The following is a 22,702-nucleotide window of genomic DNA, read 5'->3' on the forward strand; positions in this document are numbered from 1 at the left end:
ATTGTATCTGTTAGAAGCTAGTCAGTAAGTCCTGCCCACAGGTCCCAGGATAACTGCCATGCTTTCCCATGACCCGCCTCCCTTGCCACTCTTGAGAGTGAGATATGGGAATGTAGAGTTCCTTCTCCTTCCCCTGAACGTGCCTCTATCTGGATAGGATGTGCACAACTGAGGCCGCCATTTAACGACCAAGGGGGCCAACATCCTGAAGACAATGCCCACACGTCAGGGATAGCAGTGCAGAAGGATGGACAGAACATGGGCTCCTGATGATGTTGTCAATCTGTGAACAAATATTTAATGAACAAATGAACATAATGGGAAGAGCTCTCTAGTTTTTGCCCAGCTATTTCACAAACGTTTCGAGGGGGCTCATAAGGAAGAAACCTAATAACATTCTGTGCCAGTGATTTTCCCTCCCACGGACTTGCTGTTAAGTGGGATGATACATTTTCTTGTATAAGATGGTTAGAGTTGGGTTTCTTCTTGCTTATAGCAGAAAGAAAACGGATACTCTACCCTTTTAGAAAAATCCTCCTGCAAACAAGCAACCTTTTTGAAATACCTCTCTGGAGACTCTTACAGAGATGTCCTTTAAACACGGCTGATGTTTTTATCTGAGAGAGAAAGTGTGTGTGTACTTGTGTGTAAAGGCAGCAGGACATAGAGTGTTGAGCAGAAGAGCAACCAGCTAAGAGAAGCAGGTGGGAGAAAAAGCTCAACCGAAGGCATCGAGTGCTTACCGTTCCCACAAGAGGGATAAAGGAGAGGAGAGGACAGTTTTCACTCAGTGGGTATTGCATGCCAGGCAATAGGAGCTCTAAATACATGATTTTATCGACTCCCCATGATGGGCTTAGAGATTTAAAGTGGCTTAAAATCTGACTCCAAAGTCCTGCCACTTTCCTTTACCACCCCAATCCAATCCTTAGACAAGATCTCTAGAAATGTCCCCAGTCCCTCCACTTTTCTCCATCTCCGGCGTTACCACCCTGATCCAAGCCCCATCATCCATTTCCCGGTCTGCGGCATCTCGCACCTAACTGGTGTCTCAACTGCCAACCTCACTCCTCCTCCCTATGGTCTGTTGTCTGCACTGTCTATTGGTCGCTCCTCTCTCCAGAATGATTCAAGGACATCTCAGTGTGCGAATCCAAACTCTTTCCTGTGGTCCCTTCGGATTTCCACGATCTGGTCCTGCTTGTCTCTGCAGCCTCATCTTGTACATTTTTCACTCCACTCACCGAGCTCCAGCTTCCTTGGCTTTCTTACTGTTCTTCCAGGTACTTCCGAACTTAGGGCCTTTGCCCATTTGTCCTCTTTGCCTGGAATGCAACATCATCCACCATTTCTTGGCATGGCTGATGTTTTTCAACCTGCAGGTCCTGACACAGGAAGCTTTCACTGAGCACACCAGGGTAGCTCCTCTCTGTGTGTCACCCAGGGTACTCCCTTTATTACCTTCATCTCAACTTGAATTATTTTTATTTCTCAGCTACTCTCCTTAACTGACTCCCCTGTTTAGAATGTTGGCTCCATGAAGGCTAGGACCTTCTCACCGCTGTGCCGCCAGCACTCAGAACCATGTTTAGCACATGGTAGGTGCTCCATAAATACTTAATGAACAAATGAACATAACTGGAAGAGCTCTCTATTTATTGCCCAGCTATTCCACAAAGGTTTCGAGGTGGCTCATAAAGAAGAAACCTAGTAACACAGAAAAATGTAAATGAACACCGAGAACATCAGAAATAGGGAGAGTGTAAATTAAATTACAAGAGCAACACCAGATACTTAAACCAATGCAATTCTTAAAAATGAGCCTAATCTTGGCTACGGGTTCCCTTTGTAAATAGTTCAATAAAGCCCTTTGTAAACGGCAAGGGGTTCTAGACATGGACTTCCTGCCCACCCAGCCTCACCTGACTGAATCAGAACGGTCACTTACCTGAACTGGGCCAAACTCTCTCACACTTGGACCAAGAGATACAGAGAAGGATTTGGACAGGGGGTGATATGTTCTGGAACTATGAAAAGAACAAGCCTTGGGCCATGGGCAAGGAGATGGAGCAGCTGGAAAAGCAAGCGTGGGAAGAGGAGCAGGAGTCCAGCATGGCCATGCGGAGATGGAGCAGCGGAAGAGCTCATGCAGCTTCAGAGAAGACGGTGGCAGCTGTAGCTGTCTGCTGACTCCCCAGTTCCCATGAGGCCATCTGAATTTCCCCAGTTAGATCAGCAGGACTCTGCTGGGTCCTTCTGACAAATCTTTTTCTTGAGCTTCTAAGTCTCTGTTTTTGGTCATCATGTGGTGCTGAGGCCAGGATTGATTGATAAGAGACGATAACACTGAGTCACACTAGGCTAGATTGTGCTGCAGTAACAAACATCCCCCCAGACTGAGTGGCTTACAAAGCAAAGACCTATTTACCACTTCTGCTACATATCCATCAAAGGTTGACTGCTGTTCTGCTGCAAAAAATCTTCACTCTGGGACCCAGACTGATGGAATAGCCTGTAGTACCAGTCACTGTGACCATCTCCTGCCTTCACAATCCAGCTGGGACCTTACATCCATGAGAAGTAGGACCTGTGAATGTTTTGTCTCCTTAAGTATTGGCACAAATGTCAACATTTCCGATTTGAGACCCACACCCCCAGAAGAGGCCACTGGGTCATTTGCTAATTCCCCGTTCTTCTTAGTTTTCTGACTTGGTGCTGTGGCCAGGTGTTGCCTCGGGGTTCAGCTCTGGACCCAGGCTGTCCCACCCTAGCCCACCACCCGTCCTAACTAACCAGCAATGGCGAAGCAGGTGGCCCCAAGGGAAGAAGAACCGTGGGAAGTGTTGAATCCTGACTCTACCGCTTATTAGCAGGGTGGCTCTGGGCTACTTGCTCAGCTTCTCTGAGGCTCTGTTCTCTCGTAAAATGGGAGGGATAATAGTGGATAGGATGGTGGTAGGGCGTAACTGGTTTTCAAGGGTTTCACACACTTAGTGCTGTATACATGGTATTGTGGTTACTGTTCTCTTGAAATACGTCAGTAAGTTTGGGGAACTCGAACCAGTGCCTGCAGCAGCTCCCCACTCCAGCCCACCCCAGAGACTGTGGTCCCTGCAGAAGAAGAGACTTTGGCCTCACCGTGCTCCTGACCTTCCACTGCTCTTCCTTTTGCAGAGGCCCTGAGGCAGGAGCTGGCGGAGCAGCGGGCTGCCTGCTCTGAGCACCAGAAGGACTTGGAAGCGCTGCAGGCTGAGCTGAGGGCCCCGGGCAGTGTGGGCAGGCCACAGGCCATCAGCCAGTGTCCAGGGGACAGCGAGGACCGTGCCGGCACTGCAGAGGTCAGCACCCCTGCCCTGCCCATGCCACACCCTTCTTGGAGCAGTGTCAGGGAGAGGCTCTGGGTGCTCGGTCACCCCCTGTCTGAAGGGGGGAAGAACCTCTCTTTCCACAGGCCTGGGGGACACTTGATGAGCCTGCAGGCTCCCATCTTTGGAAAGGAAAAACAAGCTTTAAGTGCAGCGTGTTATTTTAAATGCACATGCAGTGGGATCTCAGGGTGCTGGTGCCAGACAGGGTCCGTCCTGTAGACGGGCAGAGAGTTTCTCAGAACACCTCCCCAGACAGACTCCCCGTCTAGACCTCCCTGTTCCTGTGAGGACAGGTGAGCTTGTCACCAGAGGTCAGTGCTGAGTCTCCTTGAACTTTCTGGTCAGACTCGGCCCATCATCCCCCTCCTTGCCCTCCATAATTCCTACCTTGCTGGGTAGCACAGGGACCTCCTAACAACCCAGGCATCTCTCCCCAGCCCACCACATACGGCTTCAGGTATTCATCTAAAGTGCATCTGTGTAAAGCCTTCAGTGGCTCCCGACTGCTGTGAGAATAAGCTCCCAGTGGTCAGTCTGGCATTGAAAAGCCTTTACCCACTGGCTGCATATCCCTCTCTGCTCTAAATGCAGGCTCTGCATCCTGCCTCACTGCCTTTGCATGTGCCCTGGCCCCTGCCTGGGACCCCTTCCTCCCTCTTCAGTGCCCAGTCAGTCCCTCCGTGCTACGGGCCTCCCCTCCACACCCGTGACCTCTCTACCCTCTGAGCTCCTGGAGCACTTCCTGTTGCTATAGCTCAGCTGGCACCCACCTCTACTGCCTGTCCTGTTGGAGAACCACCACTTCATGGATTCCCTTGTTTCCTCGCCTGGACTAGGCATCCTTTGAGAACAAGCCATGTCTGCTTCATCTCATCCCCCTGCCCCACCCCCAGTGCTCGGCACACAGCTCTGCACACAGTAGAGTCTCCACCAGGGTGTGCAGACGACCACGACTGGTTGGTGTCCCAGCCCTGCTCAAGACCGCAGGAACATGGGGATGGTTCATTCCAGATTTTGCTGGTACTGAGAACCTGAAGACAATTTCTGTGCTTAATGAGAATCATTAACAAATGATGTATCACGATGAGTTCAGCTCAGTTGGTAAAGTCTAGCAGAGGGAAAACAGAATATGATCCATTAAATGTTCTAGGCTGGTGGGGGCCACCTGGACCTGTGGAAGGAGCTAGGGGAAGTGTGGGATGGTGACAGCTGGTGGCTGGAGGGCCCAATATTGGGCCCTCTGCAATGAATGACAGGCTTGCCTGAGGGCTACGGAGAGAGACCCGGGCTGGGTAGATGAGACGGTACCTGGTCATCCACACCCAATCCTCACCTACACCTCACTGGAGGGAAGCCCTGAACCCTCCGGGAGGAACAGCAAGGCCCTGGGTGATGTCCCCCACAGAGAAGAAGTATATCAACAAGAAGGAACAGCCCCAGGCAGCAGGAGTGAAAGGGGGGTGCAACGTCAGGATGCATTCCCAGCGTGGCCACCACTGCAGGTAAGTGGTGTTGCATCCACTGGGATCTTCTGAGGAGCCCCATGAAAGAATTCTCAAATCTGTCGCAGCCAAGTACAGAGGGGGATGCACTTATCCAGCAGCTTCTCCCTCCCACCAGTCAAGGGTGGCCCCACAGGACTTTAACCCCACAGGCTCTTCAGGTCATGCAGGTGTGAGTGCCGGGTGGTGCCCATGGGCATCCCACACTATGCAAACCCCAGGGCTGGAACCAAGAGGTACAGGGCCTGGGCCGCACACGCTCCCTGTGCAATGCTGTTCAGTCTTTGGAAGGAACAGATGCACAAACCTTCAGGCCCGTTTGCATGGACTTGAAAACTGCTACATTCACTAATCGGGGATGAACGCTGACCCCATTTAATGGTGGATATCAGTCTTTGTATTTCTGTCTGAACCATTGACATTCAAGCATCATTTCGCAGCAAGCATTCATTTGGCACCTGCTGAATCCCAGCCACTGTGCTAGGTGCTATAGGATTGGGAAGATGAAGAGGAGATGGCTCCTTCCCGGAACAGCTGCTGGTCTGGTGGAGGAAACCAGCATTTCAACAAATCAGTGCACTTCCTTATAACCTCTACACGGAGAGGATCTAGCTCTCAGAGAAGAGAAAGCTTGTCGCCTCTCCCCTGAGGGGTCGAGAAGGCATCACCAAGGCAGGAATGGTTGGGTGTGGAAGGCACCCTAGGTAAAGAGACGGGCAAGGGCAAGTGCGGGGCAGTGGATTACAACTGTGGTGGCCTTAGAGTCACCTGGGAGCCTTTTTCAAAAGACACAGGGCTGGGACGTACCCAGACCCGCTGTATCAGAATCCTGTGAGGTGATGTGACATTGTTATCGTTCAGCAAATATTCACTCTCCCCTTCCCCTGCCCTGTGTGGTTTCGCCCCAAGTTCCCATGTTGAAGCCCTAACCACCAATAGGATGGAATTTGGGAATGAGATCTTTGGGGGGTAATTAGTGAATTAGTGTCGTAACAAGAAGAGACTCAGAGACATCCTACCCCCCTTCCCCCCCACCCCCCCACTCCACACATGTGCAGTGTTGGGCTTGTTTTCATTTAAGCCACATTCTTGGCTCACCAGCATTATTAGACTTTTTGAGGGCCACATTTGGCCAACTCTCAAAGCAGGAAACTTTAAGAGACTAGACGTGAGCTCCTGAATCAGGAGCCCGATTTGGGTTCCAGGCTGGGTCTTTGCCGCGGCACATCTCTGGCCCTTGTCTGCCACTGCGCCTCCTGCAAACGGCTCTTCTGGCTGCTTTCTCCCTAGGAGGGGGCCGGTCCGGGCCAGGCGGGCTCCCCGACGGGCAAGGGCGCCGGCGAGCAGGAGCCGAGAGAGCGGTGCGGCCTCTGGGAGGACAACTCGCAGCTCAAGGAAACAGTGCGGCGGCTGCAGGCCGAGGTGGAACAGCACCGGCAGGAGGCGCTGCAGCTCCGCCACCAGCGCAGGTAGCTCTGCGGGTCGGGGCTTCTCTCCTCTGCCCCTTGGTGAGCCTCTGGGATCTAAGATTGGGTTGCACCCTCAGCATCTTCCCAAAGAAAGGACTCCCTAGTACGCCAGCACTCCACTGATGTTACTCCTTTGACCCATGGAAAGGATCAGTGGTCTAGGAATTCTAGATCTCATTAGCCCTGAAATGGGGGGAGGGGTACCCTATTTCCCTACAGATCAGGGAATTTATGGAATCAAACTTAACGATGCCAAAAGTATCCTCAAAATTAGCCTTAGGGAGTCAGTGCAGTGGAATAGTTAAGACAGTTCTGTGTGCTCTTTTTTTTTTTTTTTTTTTTCAAATTTTAATCTAAGGCTTAACGCATTACACTTTATTGATGAAAATACTACATTCACATAATTCATAAAACCAGAGCTAGAAGGGCCTTAGAAAATAATCACACTTGCATGGTATGCTGACAAATAAGTTACATATCGTTTCTGTACAGTATTCTCTTCACACCATGTATAATCTTGACATTACCAATTATAATTATAGATACATTAATGTTGAACTTACAGTTTTAATCCTTACAAATCATTGTTCCTGTTCATCACTGATGAATGGATAAACAAAATGTGGTACACATCCATACAATGGAATGGTATTCAGTTATAAAAAGAAATCGAGTTCTGATACATGCTACAACATGGATGAACCTTGAAAACATGATGCTAAGTGAAAGAAGCCACATATAACCAAAGGCCACATATTTCATGATTCCATTTTTATGAAATGTCCAAAACAGGCAAATCCACAGAGACAGAAAATATATTAGTTGTTGCCAGAGGCTGCAGGAAGGAGAGAGTTGGGGGTGACTGCTAACAGATGCAGGCTCTCTTCTGAGGGTGATGGAGATGTTCTGGAATTACTGGTGATGGTCACAACACAGGGATATACTAAGAACCAGTTTTAAATGGCATATTTTATGCGAATTTCATCTCAATTTTTTTAACTACAGAAACAGTCAATGTTCCAATAAAGAGAATCATGGTATCAGCATGATCACAATTAGAATAAAAAAGGCATAACATGAAAATGTCACAATTACTGGGCAAGGGAAATTCTGATGACACATTTAAGGGCACATTAAAGGATAAAACTGCTATTGCTGTTAAAACATGTGAAGGTGATCCTTCCCAGAAACTGAAATTAAAATTTTTACAAGAAGCCAAAATCCTCAAGCAATATAATCATCCCAGTACTGTCAAATTTATCAAAGTTCGCACACAAATACAGCCTATCTACATGATTAAGGAACTGGTTCCAGGAGGCGATTTCCTCTCCTTTCTGAGAAAGAAGGACGAGCTAAAACAGTTAGTGAAATTTTCATTAGCTGCTGCTTCTGGATGGCAAATCTCGAGTAAACATTGTATACACAGGAACCTTGCTGCAAGAAACTGCCTGGAGGTGAAAATAAGGTTCTGAAAATCAGTGACTTTGGAATGTCTCGTCAAGAGGATGGTGGTGTGGGACTTCCCTGGTGGCACAGTGGTTAGGAATCCGCCTGCCAATGCAGGGGACACAGGTTTGAGCCCTGGTCTGGGAAGATCCCACATGCCGCAGAGCAGCTAGGCCCGTGCACCACAACTACTGAGCCTGCGCTCTAGAGCCCGTGAGCCGGAACTACTGAGCCCACGTGCCACAACTACTGAAGCCCGCGGGCCCTGAGCCTGAGCTCTGCAACAAGAGAAGCCACCGCAGTGAGAAGCCCACACACCGCAACGGAAAGTAGCCCCTGCTCGCGCAATTAGAGAAAGCCCGCGTGCAGCAAACGAAGACCCAGTGCAGCCAAAAATAAATAAATATATAAATTTATTTAAAAAAAGAGGATGGTGGTGTGTATTCATCTTCTGATTTAAAGCAGATTCCCATTAAATGGACAGCACCAGAAGCTCTTAATTATAGGAGATACCATTCTGAGAGTGACGCATGGAGCTTTGGCGTCCTCCTCTAGGAGACCTTCAGCTTAGGGGTCTGTCCATACCCTTGATTGAAAGTCTTCATTATCTGTGCTTGTCCGAGGACTGTTTCTTCTCTTCCTTTCCTCCTGAACTGTCCCATTTCTCTTTCTTTTCTATCTTTCCTTTATCATGCCTGGACTCCTTTTTGCCACCAGAGGAGATTTTATCCATTTTTTCAGATTTAAATGAGTCACCGCCTTTTTCTTTGCCTGACGGTTTTGACTTATTCTTTTCCTTGTCTTTCTCATTTGGATAAGGAGACTCACACGGACTCTCACTTTTGTGTTTTGAAACCCCCATTGTTCCATGTTCCTCTTTCCGCCTCTTGGTTAATAAGTCTGGTGGCACTTCTCGGTCACTGTCTGAGTGATCCCTTTTCCGCTCTTTCCTGTCCTTTTCATCTTTTATTTCTCTTTCTCTGGATCTTTCCCTCAACTTGTCCAAATCTTTCTTGTCCATTTCTCTCTCCTTACTCTTGGACAGTGGTGGAGGAGTATGATTAATGTAGAGCTTTGCTGAAGATTCCTTGAGTTTGATGAGACTGTCCTGTAGAAAATGAATGGAGATGACAGGTGAGCTGGCATAGCTCTCAGAACCCAGAGGAACTTTGGGAAGTACTGTTGAGCAATGTGATGGAGAAGGGTAGGTATCAATTTTGCGACGTTTTAGTTCCCTTTCAACCTCTGCAATATCTGATCGGGGAACAGGTGACTTCAAGGACCCAGAAGCTGGTGTCTTCTCTCCTCCTTTAACATTTTCCTTTAATTTCATTTCCTTTGCTATATCTCTTTCTCTGGATGGCTCCTTCTCTCTTTCCTTTTCTTGAGTCGACTTTGATTCTGCATTGGGGACAGTGGTCTTGAATTTCTCATCTTTAGCTTTTCCTTCCTTCTTGAATTTTTCTTTCTCTTTGTCAGACTTAGGTGTTCTTTCCTTCGTCTCTCTTGCTTTTTCATCTTTACTTGGCCGTTCTTCCTTTGGTTTTTCTTTACCATCTTTACCAAGTACTCGGGCCTCTGGAGTAGTAGCTGGAGTCTTTTCTTTTTTCTCTTTTTCTTTCTCTTTCCCTTTTTCTTTGCCATTTTCTTTAACAGCTTTGCTGTTAGAGCCACTATTTCCATTGCTTGAATTCCCTTTTGGTGTGGCATTAGAAGCTTTATTAACTGCTCTCACACTCCACTGAGATCTCTCCCTTGATTTATCAGTCTCATCGTTACTGCTTTCAACCGATTTAGGTGCACTTCCTGTTGACGATGAAGAAAGCCCACTACAAGGCCCATTTTGTATACTGGCAATTGCATTCCTCGGAGGGGGGTCTTTGTGATGAAACTCCTTTTCAGGTATCATGTATGACTTTCTACTTTTCAACTGCCCAGCGTAGCCCATAGCCAATGCATATAGATCTGGCCTCTTCTCTTTCTCCTCTTGGCAGATTTTATGCACTCTTCTTTCCAAAGCCTGACCCAGATTCAAAACTTTTGGGTACCAAGGAAGTATTTTTGTTAGCACAATCAAGATATTCCTGATGTGAGTACATTCGCCTGTTTCAAGGCAATGTACCGATGCCTTGGTTAGTTTGTAGTGCCATTTATGTACAACGTGTCGAAAATTTTCATAGTCTAATTGATCGGCTTTATTTCCACCATCAAAACCAGTTGCCCGTAATATAGTAAGAAATCCTGGATAATTTCCACATTCCTTTTCATATGTGGCTCTATCACTGTGCCACCTGGTCACAGTCTCTAACATGCAGCAAAGGAATCTTCCATATCGACTAGCTTCATTTTCAGTACAGCTTGCGACTGTGTAAATTATACCAGAGAAAACTCGATCATAGCAAAGAAGTGTGGAAAACTTTGGAGTTTTCTGTCGATGTACCAATTCAACAAAACGAGCACAGTAAACAGCATCAGTTGCTGAAAAAATGCATCGAGGAAATACACACAGCTGTAGAAATTTTGTGATGGTCTCATTTTTGGTAGATTTTGCTAAAAGCCAACTGTCCTTTTCCAGTTTCAGTCTCTGTAGCACTCGCTGTACATGTTCCATCTGCTTCTTTTCTTCTTCAAGAAGCTTGTCCTGAAGGGCAGTACATCGCTCCTTCTCTTTTTTCTTTTTATTTGGAGGCATTTCCTGATTGTCATCAATTGCTTTCATCTGGACTTTAAGTTTATTGACTTCCCGTTCATAGCTGGTATGTGGAACTGCAAGGTCATACATTGTCAGTGACCAGAATGTGGCATAGAACTGAGGGCTGATGTCATCCCAGACTTTGGAAACACATAAGGAAACCACTGCTTCATGCACAGGAGCCATCACCATTTCACATGATGTAATGTACTTGTGAACTTTATGTTGCTGTTTATTTCCCTTCCCTGATTTTTTAAGTTCATCATACTTGGACGAAATACGGTGTGCATACATTGGCCTAGACAGGAAAAATGCTGCATCATGGGGTGTGTGAAATTCATTACAGAGCACATCCATTGAAGGCACTCGCTTTATATAATCCTCTGTGCTTAGATTAGACGCTAAAAAGCCACCAAACTGTACCAGGGTATCATGACACTGATCATAGAGCTTTCCCACAAGTTTCAAATGTTTCTCTCCACCTTCCTGAAAGATTACCCCATTCCTCTGCTGAGCCATAAGCACATAGAGAGGAAGAGCAAGATCATGGTCTAATAGTGCATCCTTTAATCTCTGGGAGGATTTTTTAGTGTTTCTTATCTGGCCAAAGTAACCACCCTCAGCTTTTAGTTGCTCTCCACCAGTCATGGCCTCTAGTTGCTCCACTGTCATTTCTTCTGTAATTTCTATCCCTGCCATTTTCTGTACCACTTCTTTCAATATAAGCAGGTCACAACTTTTGCCTGCCTTTAGCTGATTAGCCACATATTGAAGAAGACCAGCAAGATCAATTGGATATTTACGAAAAACTGCACCACAGAAACTAGCCAGACTCTGAAGCCAGCTTGAGATGGTTGTGTCGTCATGTTTCATTCTCTCCTTTTCTGGATTAGCTAAAGCTTCAATGATACAATAGGCCAAGATGTCATAATTCAGTGACGTGAGGTATTTCAATGAATCCACTACAGGCGTTATTAGGTTATCATACTTCTGTATTTGTGACAAGATATAATCAAACAAAATGGTTGGATTGCTGTGGCTCAACTTCCCAATTTGTCTTCCAGAGGGCTTCACATTTTCCTTGGTTAGACGCTTCATGATATATTTGGCTCTGTCTATTGTTTGAGCTTTAACTTTTACTAGAAGTGGATGACTGTTGTAAGTTTCATTCTTCCACTGGCCATACAGACGATATCTATGCTGGTATGGAAATGTTTTAAACATTCCCCACAGTTCCTCAGACATACAAGCATTGCAGCCCATCAAAGAAAGAGATGGAAGTAATACCTGGCCAGTAATGCTAAGCAAGCAGCTAAGGATAATTTCCGTCTTCTCTTTATCTTCTTGTTTGCTTCCGTCAGACTGAAACGCCTTCATAAATGACTTGCCTATCCGCACCACTTTTGCGAATAAAATGGGATCGTGAGAAAGGTGAGGACCAAGGTAACAGAACATATTGAAGACGTCTCTCCTCAAATCTTCAAAGCTCTCTGCTTGTTTTGGTGCTCTCTCGTTTTGCAAAGCATCAACAGGTGAGCCTTTAGCACCTTTAGGAACGCCAACTCTTCGGTAGAGAGGCTCAATAGTTATATGAATAAGCTTGCAAATAGCAAGGGCTATTAGTTTATGTGAAGCTGCATAGTATGGAGGCATCTGATCCATAATGTTCTGTGCATGCTGCCAATCACCAATCTTTAACAAGGCTTCCAACAAACCAAGTTTTTGGTTGTCAGGTGGCTTCTCCACTTTCTCCTCTTCTTTTTCCTTTTCTTTCTCTCGTTGGTCAATTTTATCGGAAGACAGTACAACCATTGTAAGTTTTCTAACAATCTGCTTAGCTGCTACAATTTCTCGCTTGTGTTCATCCATAATGCAATCATCAGCTGGAAGAAGATGTACATAAAGATCATCGAAATCAATAAGGTTAAATTGTAGAAGTACTGCTGCAACTCTGTACAAAGATGAAGGAGTCTCTCCATTTGGTTCCTGGTAAAACTTGAATTTGAACCCAAGAATATGACACAGTGTTTGCGGTTCACACATACTCATGTAAGAGTCTAATAAAGATATAAAGAAGTCATCGTGTTCTGGCCTGCATTCAAACACTTCTAAAATGACATCCAGAACTCTATTGGGATCCAGATTAAAGCATCCTATTAAAGATGTGATATTTTCTGAGATCAAATCACTAGAAATATTTCCAGATAGATCTTGCCCCAATTCAGCAATCAGCCTGGCATAACCTTCATTTTCTTCTCTTAACAAATTAAATTTTTGCTGCTTATAAAAGAGTTTTGTCTTGATTTTCACTGACTTTTGATTGAATTGCTGTGATTGTTTGATAAGCCCTAACGATTCCAGTGTTTCTGGATCCAAGCGTTCCTTTAGAACTGTGTCTGAAACGAAATACAAACATGCTAATACCAACTGTGTAAAACAGTCTCTCTTGCTTTTTTCTTCTAGACAATTTGTCTCAGTATCTAATATGCAGAATACGTCAGCAAGAAGGGAGGGCATATCCTCACAAAATTCACTAATGTCGTTAAGAACATTAGATGCCTGTTCATGCTTTAGATTTCCTTTAACGACATGGTATGATAACTCATAAAGAGCTTGCTGGAAATCTCTATAAGTTGAACTATCATGGCTTTTATGTTCACTGAGGATCCGGCATAAATGCAAAAATTCACCTCTCCCTGATTTCTCCCAGTTCTTTATCCACTCTGCGGGAAGCACGACAGCTGCGTCCGCCATCTTCCCCTCACTAGGAGCAAAAACCCGATGTGCAGCAGGCGAGCGAGGGGTCGAAGGGGAGCACCGCCCACGGGAATGCCGGGAGCCGCGTCTGTGTGCTCATAATTAGCTGCGTGACGTTGGGCGAGTCTGCTCATCTCTCCAAGACTCTGCCCTTACCTGTAAAATGTAGAAAACACCACCCCCTCTCAGGGCTGTTGTAGAATGCAGTGAAATGTATAGGAAATGTATAGGAAGATGCTTAGCACTGCCCCTGGCACTTGGTAAATTGTGGTGGCTGCCTTGTCCAGGCTGGATAGCCCTTGATTATCAAGTCCTGAATTCATGGCCTTCTTTTTCCCTGGCTGGAAAGTTTATAACTACAACTTTAATTTCATTAATAGATATAGGACTTTTCAAGTTATCTGTTTCTTCCTGAGTGAGCTTTGGTAGTTTGTATCTTTGAAGGCATTTGTCCATTTCACCCCAGAGTTGGAATGTTCCAGTCTCTGGCATAAAGTTCAAGTGAAAGTAGGCCTGAGGCTCATCTGAGAAACAGCCATGAATCCACCTGGCCAAGGTGGAGCACCTTAAATTCAGTTAGAGACTCACCATGTGACACTGGAATAAGGAGACTGGACCAGAGGAGGGGCTCCTAACCATTTCCGATTACAGCCCCCTCCAGGTGAGGAAAACGATGTCCCTCTCCTGGAGAAGGATATCACCACACAAAAATATGCATGTACTTTCAGAAGGTGTCAGGCCCCCTGAGGCTGGTCTGAGGATCCCTTAGTGCCCCCAAGGTTAAGAAAAGTGATAGCTGATGGTCAGTATAGGTCAGTATATGGTCAGTATAGGGATAGGGGATTTAAAAAAATGGTTATTATGGGATTACATGAAATCATGTGTGTGAAACTTTTGAAAATTGTAAAATACTATAGAATTTAAAAAATAAAAAGAGAATCAAAAAAACTTTTTATTTTATAATAATTTTAGATTTACAGAAGAGCTTCAAAGACAGCGTGATTTACCTCTCCCAGTGTCGACATCTCACATACCAACAGTACATTGTCAAAGTTAAGAAATGAACATTGGTACATTACCATTAACTAAGTTCTGGACTTTATTTGGATCTTGCCAGTTACTCCACTAATGCCCTCTCTCTGCTCCATGAGGCCATCCAGTTTACCTCATTCATTTCATTGTCGTGTCTCCTTAGTCTCTTGTAATTTGTGATATTATTCAGTCTTCCTTGTCTTTCATGGTTCAGATACTTTGGTGAGTGGTGGTCAGGAATTTTCAGTTGAGGTTTGTCTGAGGTTTTCTCATGAATCCACTGGGGTTATGCATTTGGGGGAAGCACACCGCAGAGATGAAGTGACCTGCTCATCACATCTAATTCGGGGTACACGATATCAATGTGACTTTTTCCTGGTGATGTTATCATTGATCACCTGGGTTAGGTGATGTCTGTCAGTTTTCTCCACTAGAGCATACTTTCCTCCTCTTTCCATATTGTATCTGTTAGAAGCTAGTCAGTAAGTCCTGCCCACAGGTCCCAGGATAACTGCCATGCTTTCCCATGACCCGCCTCCCTTGCCACTCTTGAGAGTGAGATATGGGAATGTAGAGTTCCTTCTCCTTCCCCTGAACGTGCCTCTATCTGGATAGGATGTGCACAACTGAGGCCGCCATTTAACGACCAAGGGGGCCAACATCCTGAAGACAATGCCCACACGTCAGGGATAGCAGTGCAGAAGGATGGACAGAACATGGGCTCCTGATGATGTTGTCAATCTGTGAACAAATATTTAATGAACAAATGAACATAATGGGAAGAGCTCTCTAGTTTTTGCCCAGCTATTTCACAAACGTTTCGAGGGGGCTCATAAGGAAGAAACCTAATAACATTCTGTGCCAGTGATTTTCCCTCCCACGGACTTGCTGTTAAGTGGGATGATACATTTTCTTGTATAAGATGGTTAGAGTTGGGTTTCTTCTTGCTTATAGCAGAAAGAAAACGGATACTCTACCCTTTTAGAAAAATCCTCCTGCAAACAAGCAACCTTTTTGAAATACCTCTCTGGAGACTCTTACAGAGATGTCCTTTAAACACGGCTGATGTTTTTATCTGAGAGAGAAAGTGTGTGTGTACTTGTGTGTAAAGGCAGCAGGACATAGAGTGTTGAGCAGAAGAGCAACCAGCTAAGAGAAGCAGGTGGGAGAAAAAGCTCAACCGAAGGCATCGAGTGCTTACCGTTCCCACAAGAGGGATAAAGGAGAGGAGAGGACAGTTTTCACTCAGTGGGTATTGCATGCCAGGCAATAGGAGCTCTAAATACATGATTTTATCGACTCCCCATGATGGGCTTAGAGATTTAAAGTGGCTTAAAATCTGACTCCAAAGTCCTGCCACTTTCCTTTACCACCCCAATCCAATCCTTAGACAAGATCTCTAGAAATGTCCCCAGTCCCTCCACTTTTCTCCATCTCCGGCGTTACCACCCTGATCCAAGCCCCATCATCCATTTCCCGGTCTGCGGCATCTCGCACCTAACTGGTGTCTCAACTGCCAACCTCACTCCTCCTCCCTATGGTCTGTTGTCTGCACTGTCTATTGGTCGCTCCTCTCTCCAGAATGATTCAAGGACATCTCAGTGTGCGAATCCAAACTCTTTCCTGTGGTCCCTTCGGATTTCCACGATCTGGTCCTGCTTGTCTCTGCAGGCTCATCTTGTACATTTTTCACTCCACTCACCGAGCTCCAGCTTCCTTGGCTTTCTTACTGTTCTTCCAGGTACTTCCGAACTTAGGGCCTTTGCCCATTTGTCCTCTTTGCCTGGAATGCAACATCATCCACCATTTCTTGGCATGGCTGATGTTTTTCAACCTGCAGGTCCTGACACAGGAAGCTTTCACTGAGCACACCAGGGTAGCTCCTCTCTGTGTGTCACCCAGGGTACTCCCTTTATTACCTTCATCTCAACTTGAATTATTTTTATTTCTCAGCTACTCTCCTTAACTGACTCCCCTGTTTAGAATGTTGGCTCCATGAAGGCTAGGACCTTCTCACCGCTGTGCCGCCAGCACTCAGAACCATGTTTAGCACATGGTAGGTGCTCCATAAATACTTAATGAACAAATGAACATAACTGGAAGAGCTCTCTATTTATTGCCCAGCTATTCCACAAAGGTTTCGAGGTGGCTCATAAAGAAGAAACCTAGTAACACAGAAAAATGTAAATGAACACCGAGAACATCAGAAATAGGGAGAGTGTAAATTAAATTACAAGAGCAACACCAGATACTTAAACCAATGCAATTCTTAAAAATGAGCCTAATCTTGGCTACGGGTTCCCTTTGTAAATAGTTCAATAAAGCCCTTTGTAAACGGCAAGGGGTTCTAGACATGGACTTCCTGCCCACCCAGCCTCACCTGACTGAATCAGAACGGTCACTTACCTGAACTGGGCCAAACTCTCTCACACTTGGACCAAGAGATACAGAGAAGGATTTGGACAGGGGGTGATATGTTCTGGAACTATGAAAAGAACAAGCCTTGGGCCATGGGCAAGGAGATGGAGCAGCTGGAAAAGCAAGCGTGGGAAGAGGAGCAGGAGTCCAGCATGGCCATGCGGAGATGGAGCAGCGGAAGAGCTCATGCAGCTTCAGAGAAGACGGTGGCAGCTGTAGCTGTCTGCTGACTCCCCAGTTCCCATGAGGCCATCTGAATTTCCCCAGTTAGATCAGCAGGACTCTGCTGGGTCCTTCTGACAAATCTTTTTCTTGAGCTTCTAAGTCTCTGTTTTTGGTCATCATGTGGTGCTGAGGCCAGGATTGATTGATAAGAGACGATAACACTGAGTCACACTAGGCTAGATTGTGCTGCAGTAACAAACATCCCCCCAGACTGAGTGGCTTACAAAGCAAAGACCTATTTACCACTTCTGCTACATATCCATCAAAGGTTGACTGCTGTTCTGCTGCAAAAAATCTTCACTCTGGGACCCAGACTGATGGAATAGCCTGTAGTACCAGTCACTGTGACCATCTCCTGCCTTCACAATCCAGCTGGGACCTTACATCCATGAGAAGTAGGACCTGTGAATGTTTTGTCTCCTTAAGTATTGGCACAAATGTCAACATTTCCGATTTGAGACCCACACCCCCAGAAGAGGCCACTGGGTCATTTGCTAATTCCCCGTTCTTCTTAGTTTTCTGACTTGGTGCTGTGGCCAGGTGTTGCCTCGGGGTTCAGCTCTGGACCCAGGCTGTCCCACCCTAGCCCACCACCCGTCCTAACTAACCAGCAATGGCGAAGCAGGTGGCCCCAAGGGAAGAAGAACCGTGGGAAGTGTTGAATCCTGACTCTACCGCTTATTAGCAGGGTGGCTCTGGGCTACTTGCTCAGCTTCTCTGAGGCTCTGTTCTCTCGTAAAATGGGAGGGATAATAGTGGATAGGATGGTGGTAGGGCGTAACTGGTTTTCAAGGGTTTCACACACTTAGTGCTGTATACATGGTATTGTGGTTACTGTTCTCTTGAAATACGTCAGTAAGTTTGGGGAACTCGAACCAGTGCCTGCAGCAGCTCCCCACTCCAGCCCACCCCAGAGACTGTGGTCCCTGCAGAAGAAGAGACTTTGGCCTCACCGTGCTCCTGACCTTCCACTGCTCTTCCTTTTGCAGAGGCCCTGAGGCAGGAGCTGGCGGAGCAGCGGGCTGCCTGCTCTGAGCACCAGAAGGACTTGGAAGCGCTGCAGGCTGAGCTGAGGGCCCCGGGCAGTGTGGGCAGGCCACAGGCCATCAGCCAGTGTCCAGGGGACAGCAAGGACCGTGCCGGCACTGCAGAGGTCAGCACCCCTGCCCTGCCCATGCCACACCCTTCTTGGAGCAGTGTCAGGGAGAGGCTCTGGGTGCTCGGTCACCCCCTGTCTGAAGGGGGGAAGAACCTCTCTTTCCACAGGCCTGGGGGACACTTGATGAGCCTGCAGGCTCCCATCTTTGGAAAGGAAAAACAAGCTTTAAGTGCAGCGTGTTATTTTAAATGCACATGCAGTGGGATCTCAGGGTGCTGGTGCCAGACAGGGTCCGTCCTGTAGACGGGCAGAGAGTTTCTCAGAACACCTCCCCAGACAGACTCCCCGTCTAGACCTCCCTGTTCCTGTGAGGACAGGTGAGCTTGTCACCAGAGGTCAGTGCTGAGTCTCCTTGAACTTTCTGGTCAGACTCGGCCCATCATCCCCCTCCTTGCCCTCCATAATTCCTACCTTGCTGGGTAGCACAGGGACCTCCTAACAACCCAGGCATCTCTCCCCAGCCCACCACATACGGCTTCAGGTATTCATCTAAAGTGCATCTGTGTAAAGCCTTCAGTGGCTCCCGACTGCTGTGAGAATAAGCTCCCAGTGGTCAGTCTGGCATTGAAAAGCCTTTACCCACTGGCTGCATATCCCTCTCTGCTCTAAATGCAGGCTCTGCATCCTGCCTCACTGCCTTTGCATGTGCCCTGGCCCCTGCCTGGGACCCCTTCCTCCCTCTTCAGTGCCCAGTCAGTCCCTCCGTGCTACGGGCCTCCCCTCCACACCCGTGACCTCTCTACCCTCTGAGCTCCTGGAGCACTTCCTGTTGCTATAGCTCAGCTGGCACCCACCTCTACTGCCTGTCCTGTTGGAGAACCACCACTTCATGGATTCCCTTGTTTCCTCGCCTGGACTAGGCATCCTTTGAGAACAAGCCATGTCTGCTTCATCTCATCCCCCTGCCCCACCCCCAGTGCTCGGCACACAGCTCTGCACACAGTAGAGTCTCCACCAGGGTGTGCAGACGACCACGACTGGTTGGTGTCCCAGCCCTGCTCAAGACCGCAGGAACATGGGGATGGTTCATTCCAGATTTTGCTGGTACTGAGAACCTGAAGACAATTTCTGTGCTTAATGAGAATCATTAACAAATGATGTATCACGATGAGTTCAGCTCAGTTGGTAAAGTCTAGCAGAGGGAAAACAGAATATGATCCATTAAATGTTCTAGGCTGGTGGGGGCCACCTGGACCTGTGGAAGGAGCTAGGGGAAGTGTGGGATGGTGACAGCTGGTGGCTGAAGGGCCCAATATTGGGCCCTCTGCAATGAATGACAGGCTTGCCTGAGGGCTACGGAGAGAGACCCGGGCTGGGTAGATGAGACGGTACCTGGTCATCCACACCCAATCCTCACCTACACCTCACTGGAGGGAAGCCCTGAACCCTCCGGGAGGAACAGCAAGGCCCTGGGTGATGTCCCCCACAGAGAAGAAGTATATCCACAAGAAGGAACAGCCCCAGGCAGCAGGAGTGAAAGGGGGGTGCAACGTCAGGATGCATTCCCAGCGTGGCCACCACTGCAGGTAAGTGGTGTTGCATCCACTGGGATCTTCTGAGGAGCCCCATGAAAGAATTCTCAAATCTGTCGCAGCCAAGTACAGAGGGGGATGCACTTATCCAGCAGCTTCTCCCTCCCACCAGTCAAGGGTGGCCCCACAGGACTTTAACCCCACAGGCTCTTCAGGTCATGCAGGTGTGAGTGCCGGGTGGTGCCCATGGGCATCCCACACTATGCAAACCCCAGGGCTGGAACCAAGAGGTACAGGGCCTGGGCCGCACACGCTCCCTGTGCAATGCTGTTCAGTCTTTGGAAGGAACAGATGCACAAACCTTCAGGCCCGTTTGCATGGACTTGAAAACTGCTACATTCACTAATCGGGGATGAACGCTGACCCCATTTAATGGTGGATATCAGTCTTTGTATTTCTGTCTGAACCATTGACATTCAAGCATCATTTCGCAGCAAGCATTCATTTGGCACCTGCTGAATCCCAGCCACTGTGCTAGGTGCTATAGGATTGGGAAGATGAAGAGGAGATGGCTCCTTCCCGGAACAGCTGCTGGTCTGGTGGAGGAAACCAGCATTTCAACAAATCAGTGCACTTCCTTATAACCTCTACACGGAGAGGATCTAGCTCTCAGAGAAGAGAAAGCTTGTCGCCTCTCCCCTGAGGGGTCGAGAAGGCATCACCAAGGCAGGAATGGTTGGGTGTGGAAGGCACCCTAGGTAAAGAGACGGGCAAGGGCAAGTGCGGGGCAGTGGATTACAACTGTGGTGGCCTTAGAGTCACCTGGGAGCCTTTTTCAAAAGACACAGGGCTGGGATGTACCCAGACCCGCTGTATCAGAATCCTGTGAGGTGATGTGACATTGTTATCGTTCAGCAAATATTCACTCTCCCCTTCCCCTGCCCTGTGTGGTTTCGCCCCAAGTTCCCATGTTGAAGCCCTAACCACCAATAGGATGGAATTTGGGAATGAGATCTTTGGGGGGTAATTAGTGAATTAGTGTCGTAACAAGAAGAGACTCAGAGACATCCTACCCCCCTTCCCCCCCACCCCCCCACTCCACACATGTGCAGTGTTGGGCTTGTTTTCATTTAAGCCACATTCTTGGCTCACCAGCATTATTAGACTTTTTGAGGGCCACATTTGGCCAACTCTCAAAGCAGGAAACTTTAAGAGACTAGACGTGAGCTCCTGAATCAGGAGCCCGATTTGGGTTCCAGGCTGGGTCTTTGCCGCGGCACATCTCTGGCCCTTGTCTGCCACTGCGCCTCCTGCAAACGGCTCTTCTGGCTGCTTTCTCCCTAGGAGGGGGCCGGTCCGGGCCAGGCGGGCTCCCCGACGGGCAAGGGCGCCGGCGAGCAGGAGCCGAGAGAGCGGTGCGGCCTCTGGGAGGACAACTCGCAGCTCAAGGAAACAGTGCGGCGGCTGCAGGCCGAGGTGGAACAGCACCGGCAGGAGGCGCTGCAGCTCCGCCACCAGCGCAGGTAGCTCTGCGGGTCGGGGCTTCTCTCCTCTGCCCCTTGGTGAGCCTCTGGGATCTAAGATTGGGTTGCACCCTCAGCATCTTCCCAAAGAAAGGACTCCCTAGTACGCCAGCACTCCACTGATGTTACTCCTTTGACCCATGGAAAGGATCAGTGGTCTAGGAATTCTAGATCTCATTAGCCCTGAAATGGGGGGAGGGGTACCCTATTTCCCTACAGATCAGGGAATTTATGGAATCAAACTTAACGATGCCAAAAGTATCCTCAAAATTAGCCTTAGGGAGTCAGTGCAGTGGAATAGTTAAGACAGTTCTGTGTGCTCTTTTTTTTTTTTTTTTTCAAATTTTAATCTAAGGCTTAACGCATTACACTTTATTGATGAAAATACTACATTCACATAATTCATAAAACCAGAGCTAGAAGGGCCTTAGAAAATAATCACACTTGCATGGTATGCTGACAAATAAGTTACATATCGTTTCTGTACAGTATTCTCTTCACACCATGTATAATCTTGACATTACCAATTATAATTATAGATACATTAATGTTGAACTTACAGTTTTAATCCTTACAAATCATTGTTCCTGTTCATCACTGATGAATGGATAAACAAAATGTGGTACACATCCATACAATGGAATGGTATTCAGTTATAAAAAGAAATCGAGTTCTGATACATGCTACAACATGGATGAACCTTGAAAACATGATGCTAAGTGAAAGAAGCCACATATAACCAAAGGCCACATATTTCATGATTCCATTTTTATGAAATGTCCAAAACAGGCAAATCCACAGAGACAGAAAATATATTAGTTGTTGCCAGAGGCTGCAGGAAGGAGAGAGTTGGGGGTGACTGCTAACAGATGCAGGCTCTCTTCTGAGGGTGATGGAGATGTTCTGGAATTACTGGTGATGGTCACAACACAGGGATATACTAAGAACCAGTTTTAAATGGCATATTTTATGCGAATTTCATCTCAATTTTTTTAACTACAGAAACAGTCAATGTTCCAATAAAGAGAATCATGGTATCAGCATGATCACAATTAGAATAAAAAAGGCATAACATGAAAATGTCACAATTACTGGGCAAGGGAAATTCTGATGACACATTTAAGGGCACATTAAAGGATAAAACTGCTATTGCTGTTAAAACATGTGAAGGTGATCCTTCCCAGAAACTGAAATTAAAATTTTTACAAGAAGCCAAAATCCTCAAGCAATATAATCATCCCAGTACTGTCAAATTTATCAAAGTTCGCACACAAATACAGCCTATCTACATGATTAAGGAACTGGTTCCAGGAGGCGATTTCCTCTCCTTTCTGAGAAAGAAGGACGAGCTAAAACAGTTAGTGAAATTTTCATTAGCTGCTGCTTCTGGATGGCAAATCTCGAGTAAACATTGTATACACAGGAACCTTGCTGCAAGAAACTGCCTGGAGGTGAAAATAAGGTTCTGAAAATCAGTGACTTTGGAATGTCTCGTCAAGAGGATGGTGGTGTGGGACTTCCCTGGTGGCACAGTGGTTAGGAATCCGCCTGCCAATGCAGGGGACACAGGTTTGAGCCCTGGTCTGGGAAGATCCCACATGCCGCAGAGCAGCTAGGCCCGTGCACCACAACTACTGAG

General features: G+C 47.1%; 2 protein-coding genes across 2 annotated transcripts in view; one reads left to right on the top strand and one right to left on the bottom strand.

Moving 5' to 3' along the window:
- LOC309816189 (protein FAM184B-like) overlaps positions 1-22,702 on the top strand; it is a gene marked incomplete at its 5' end in the record, with an annotated part of 185,957 nt that overhangs the window by 114,684 nt on the left and 48,571 nt on the right.
- LOC309791822 (THO complex subunit 2-like) lies at positions 8,088-13,426 on the bottom strand. Its single transcript, XM_082600925.1, has one exon. It carries the CDS (start codon positions 13,229-13,231, stop codon positions 8,390-8,392), a length of 4,842 nt encoding a protein of 1,613 aa, XP_082457051.1. The 5' UTR covers positions 13,232-13,426; the 3' UTR covers positions 8,088-8,389.

This window comes from Mesoplodon mirus (assembly GCF_964341445.2).
Source record: "Mesoplodon mirus genome assembly, chromosome: 2".
NCBI classification, from domain to species: domain Eukaryota; kingdom Metazoa; phylum Chordata; class Mammalia; order Artiodactyla; family Ziphiidae; genus Mesoplodon; species Mesoplodon mirus.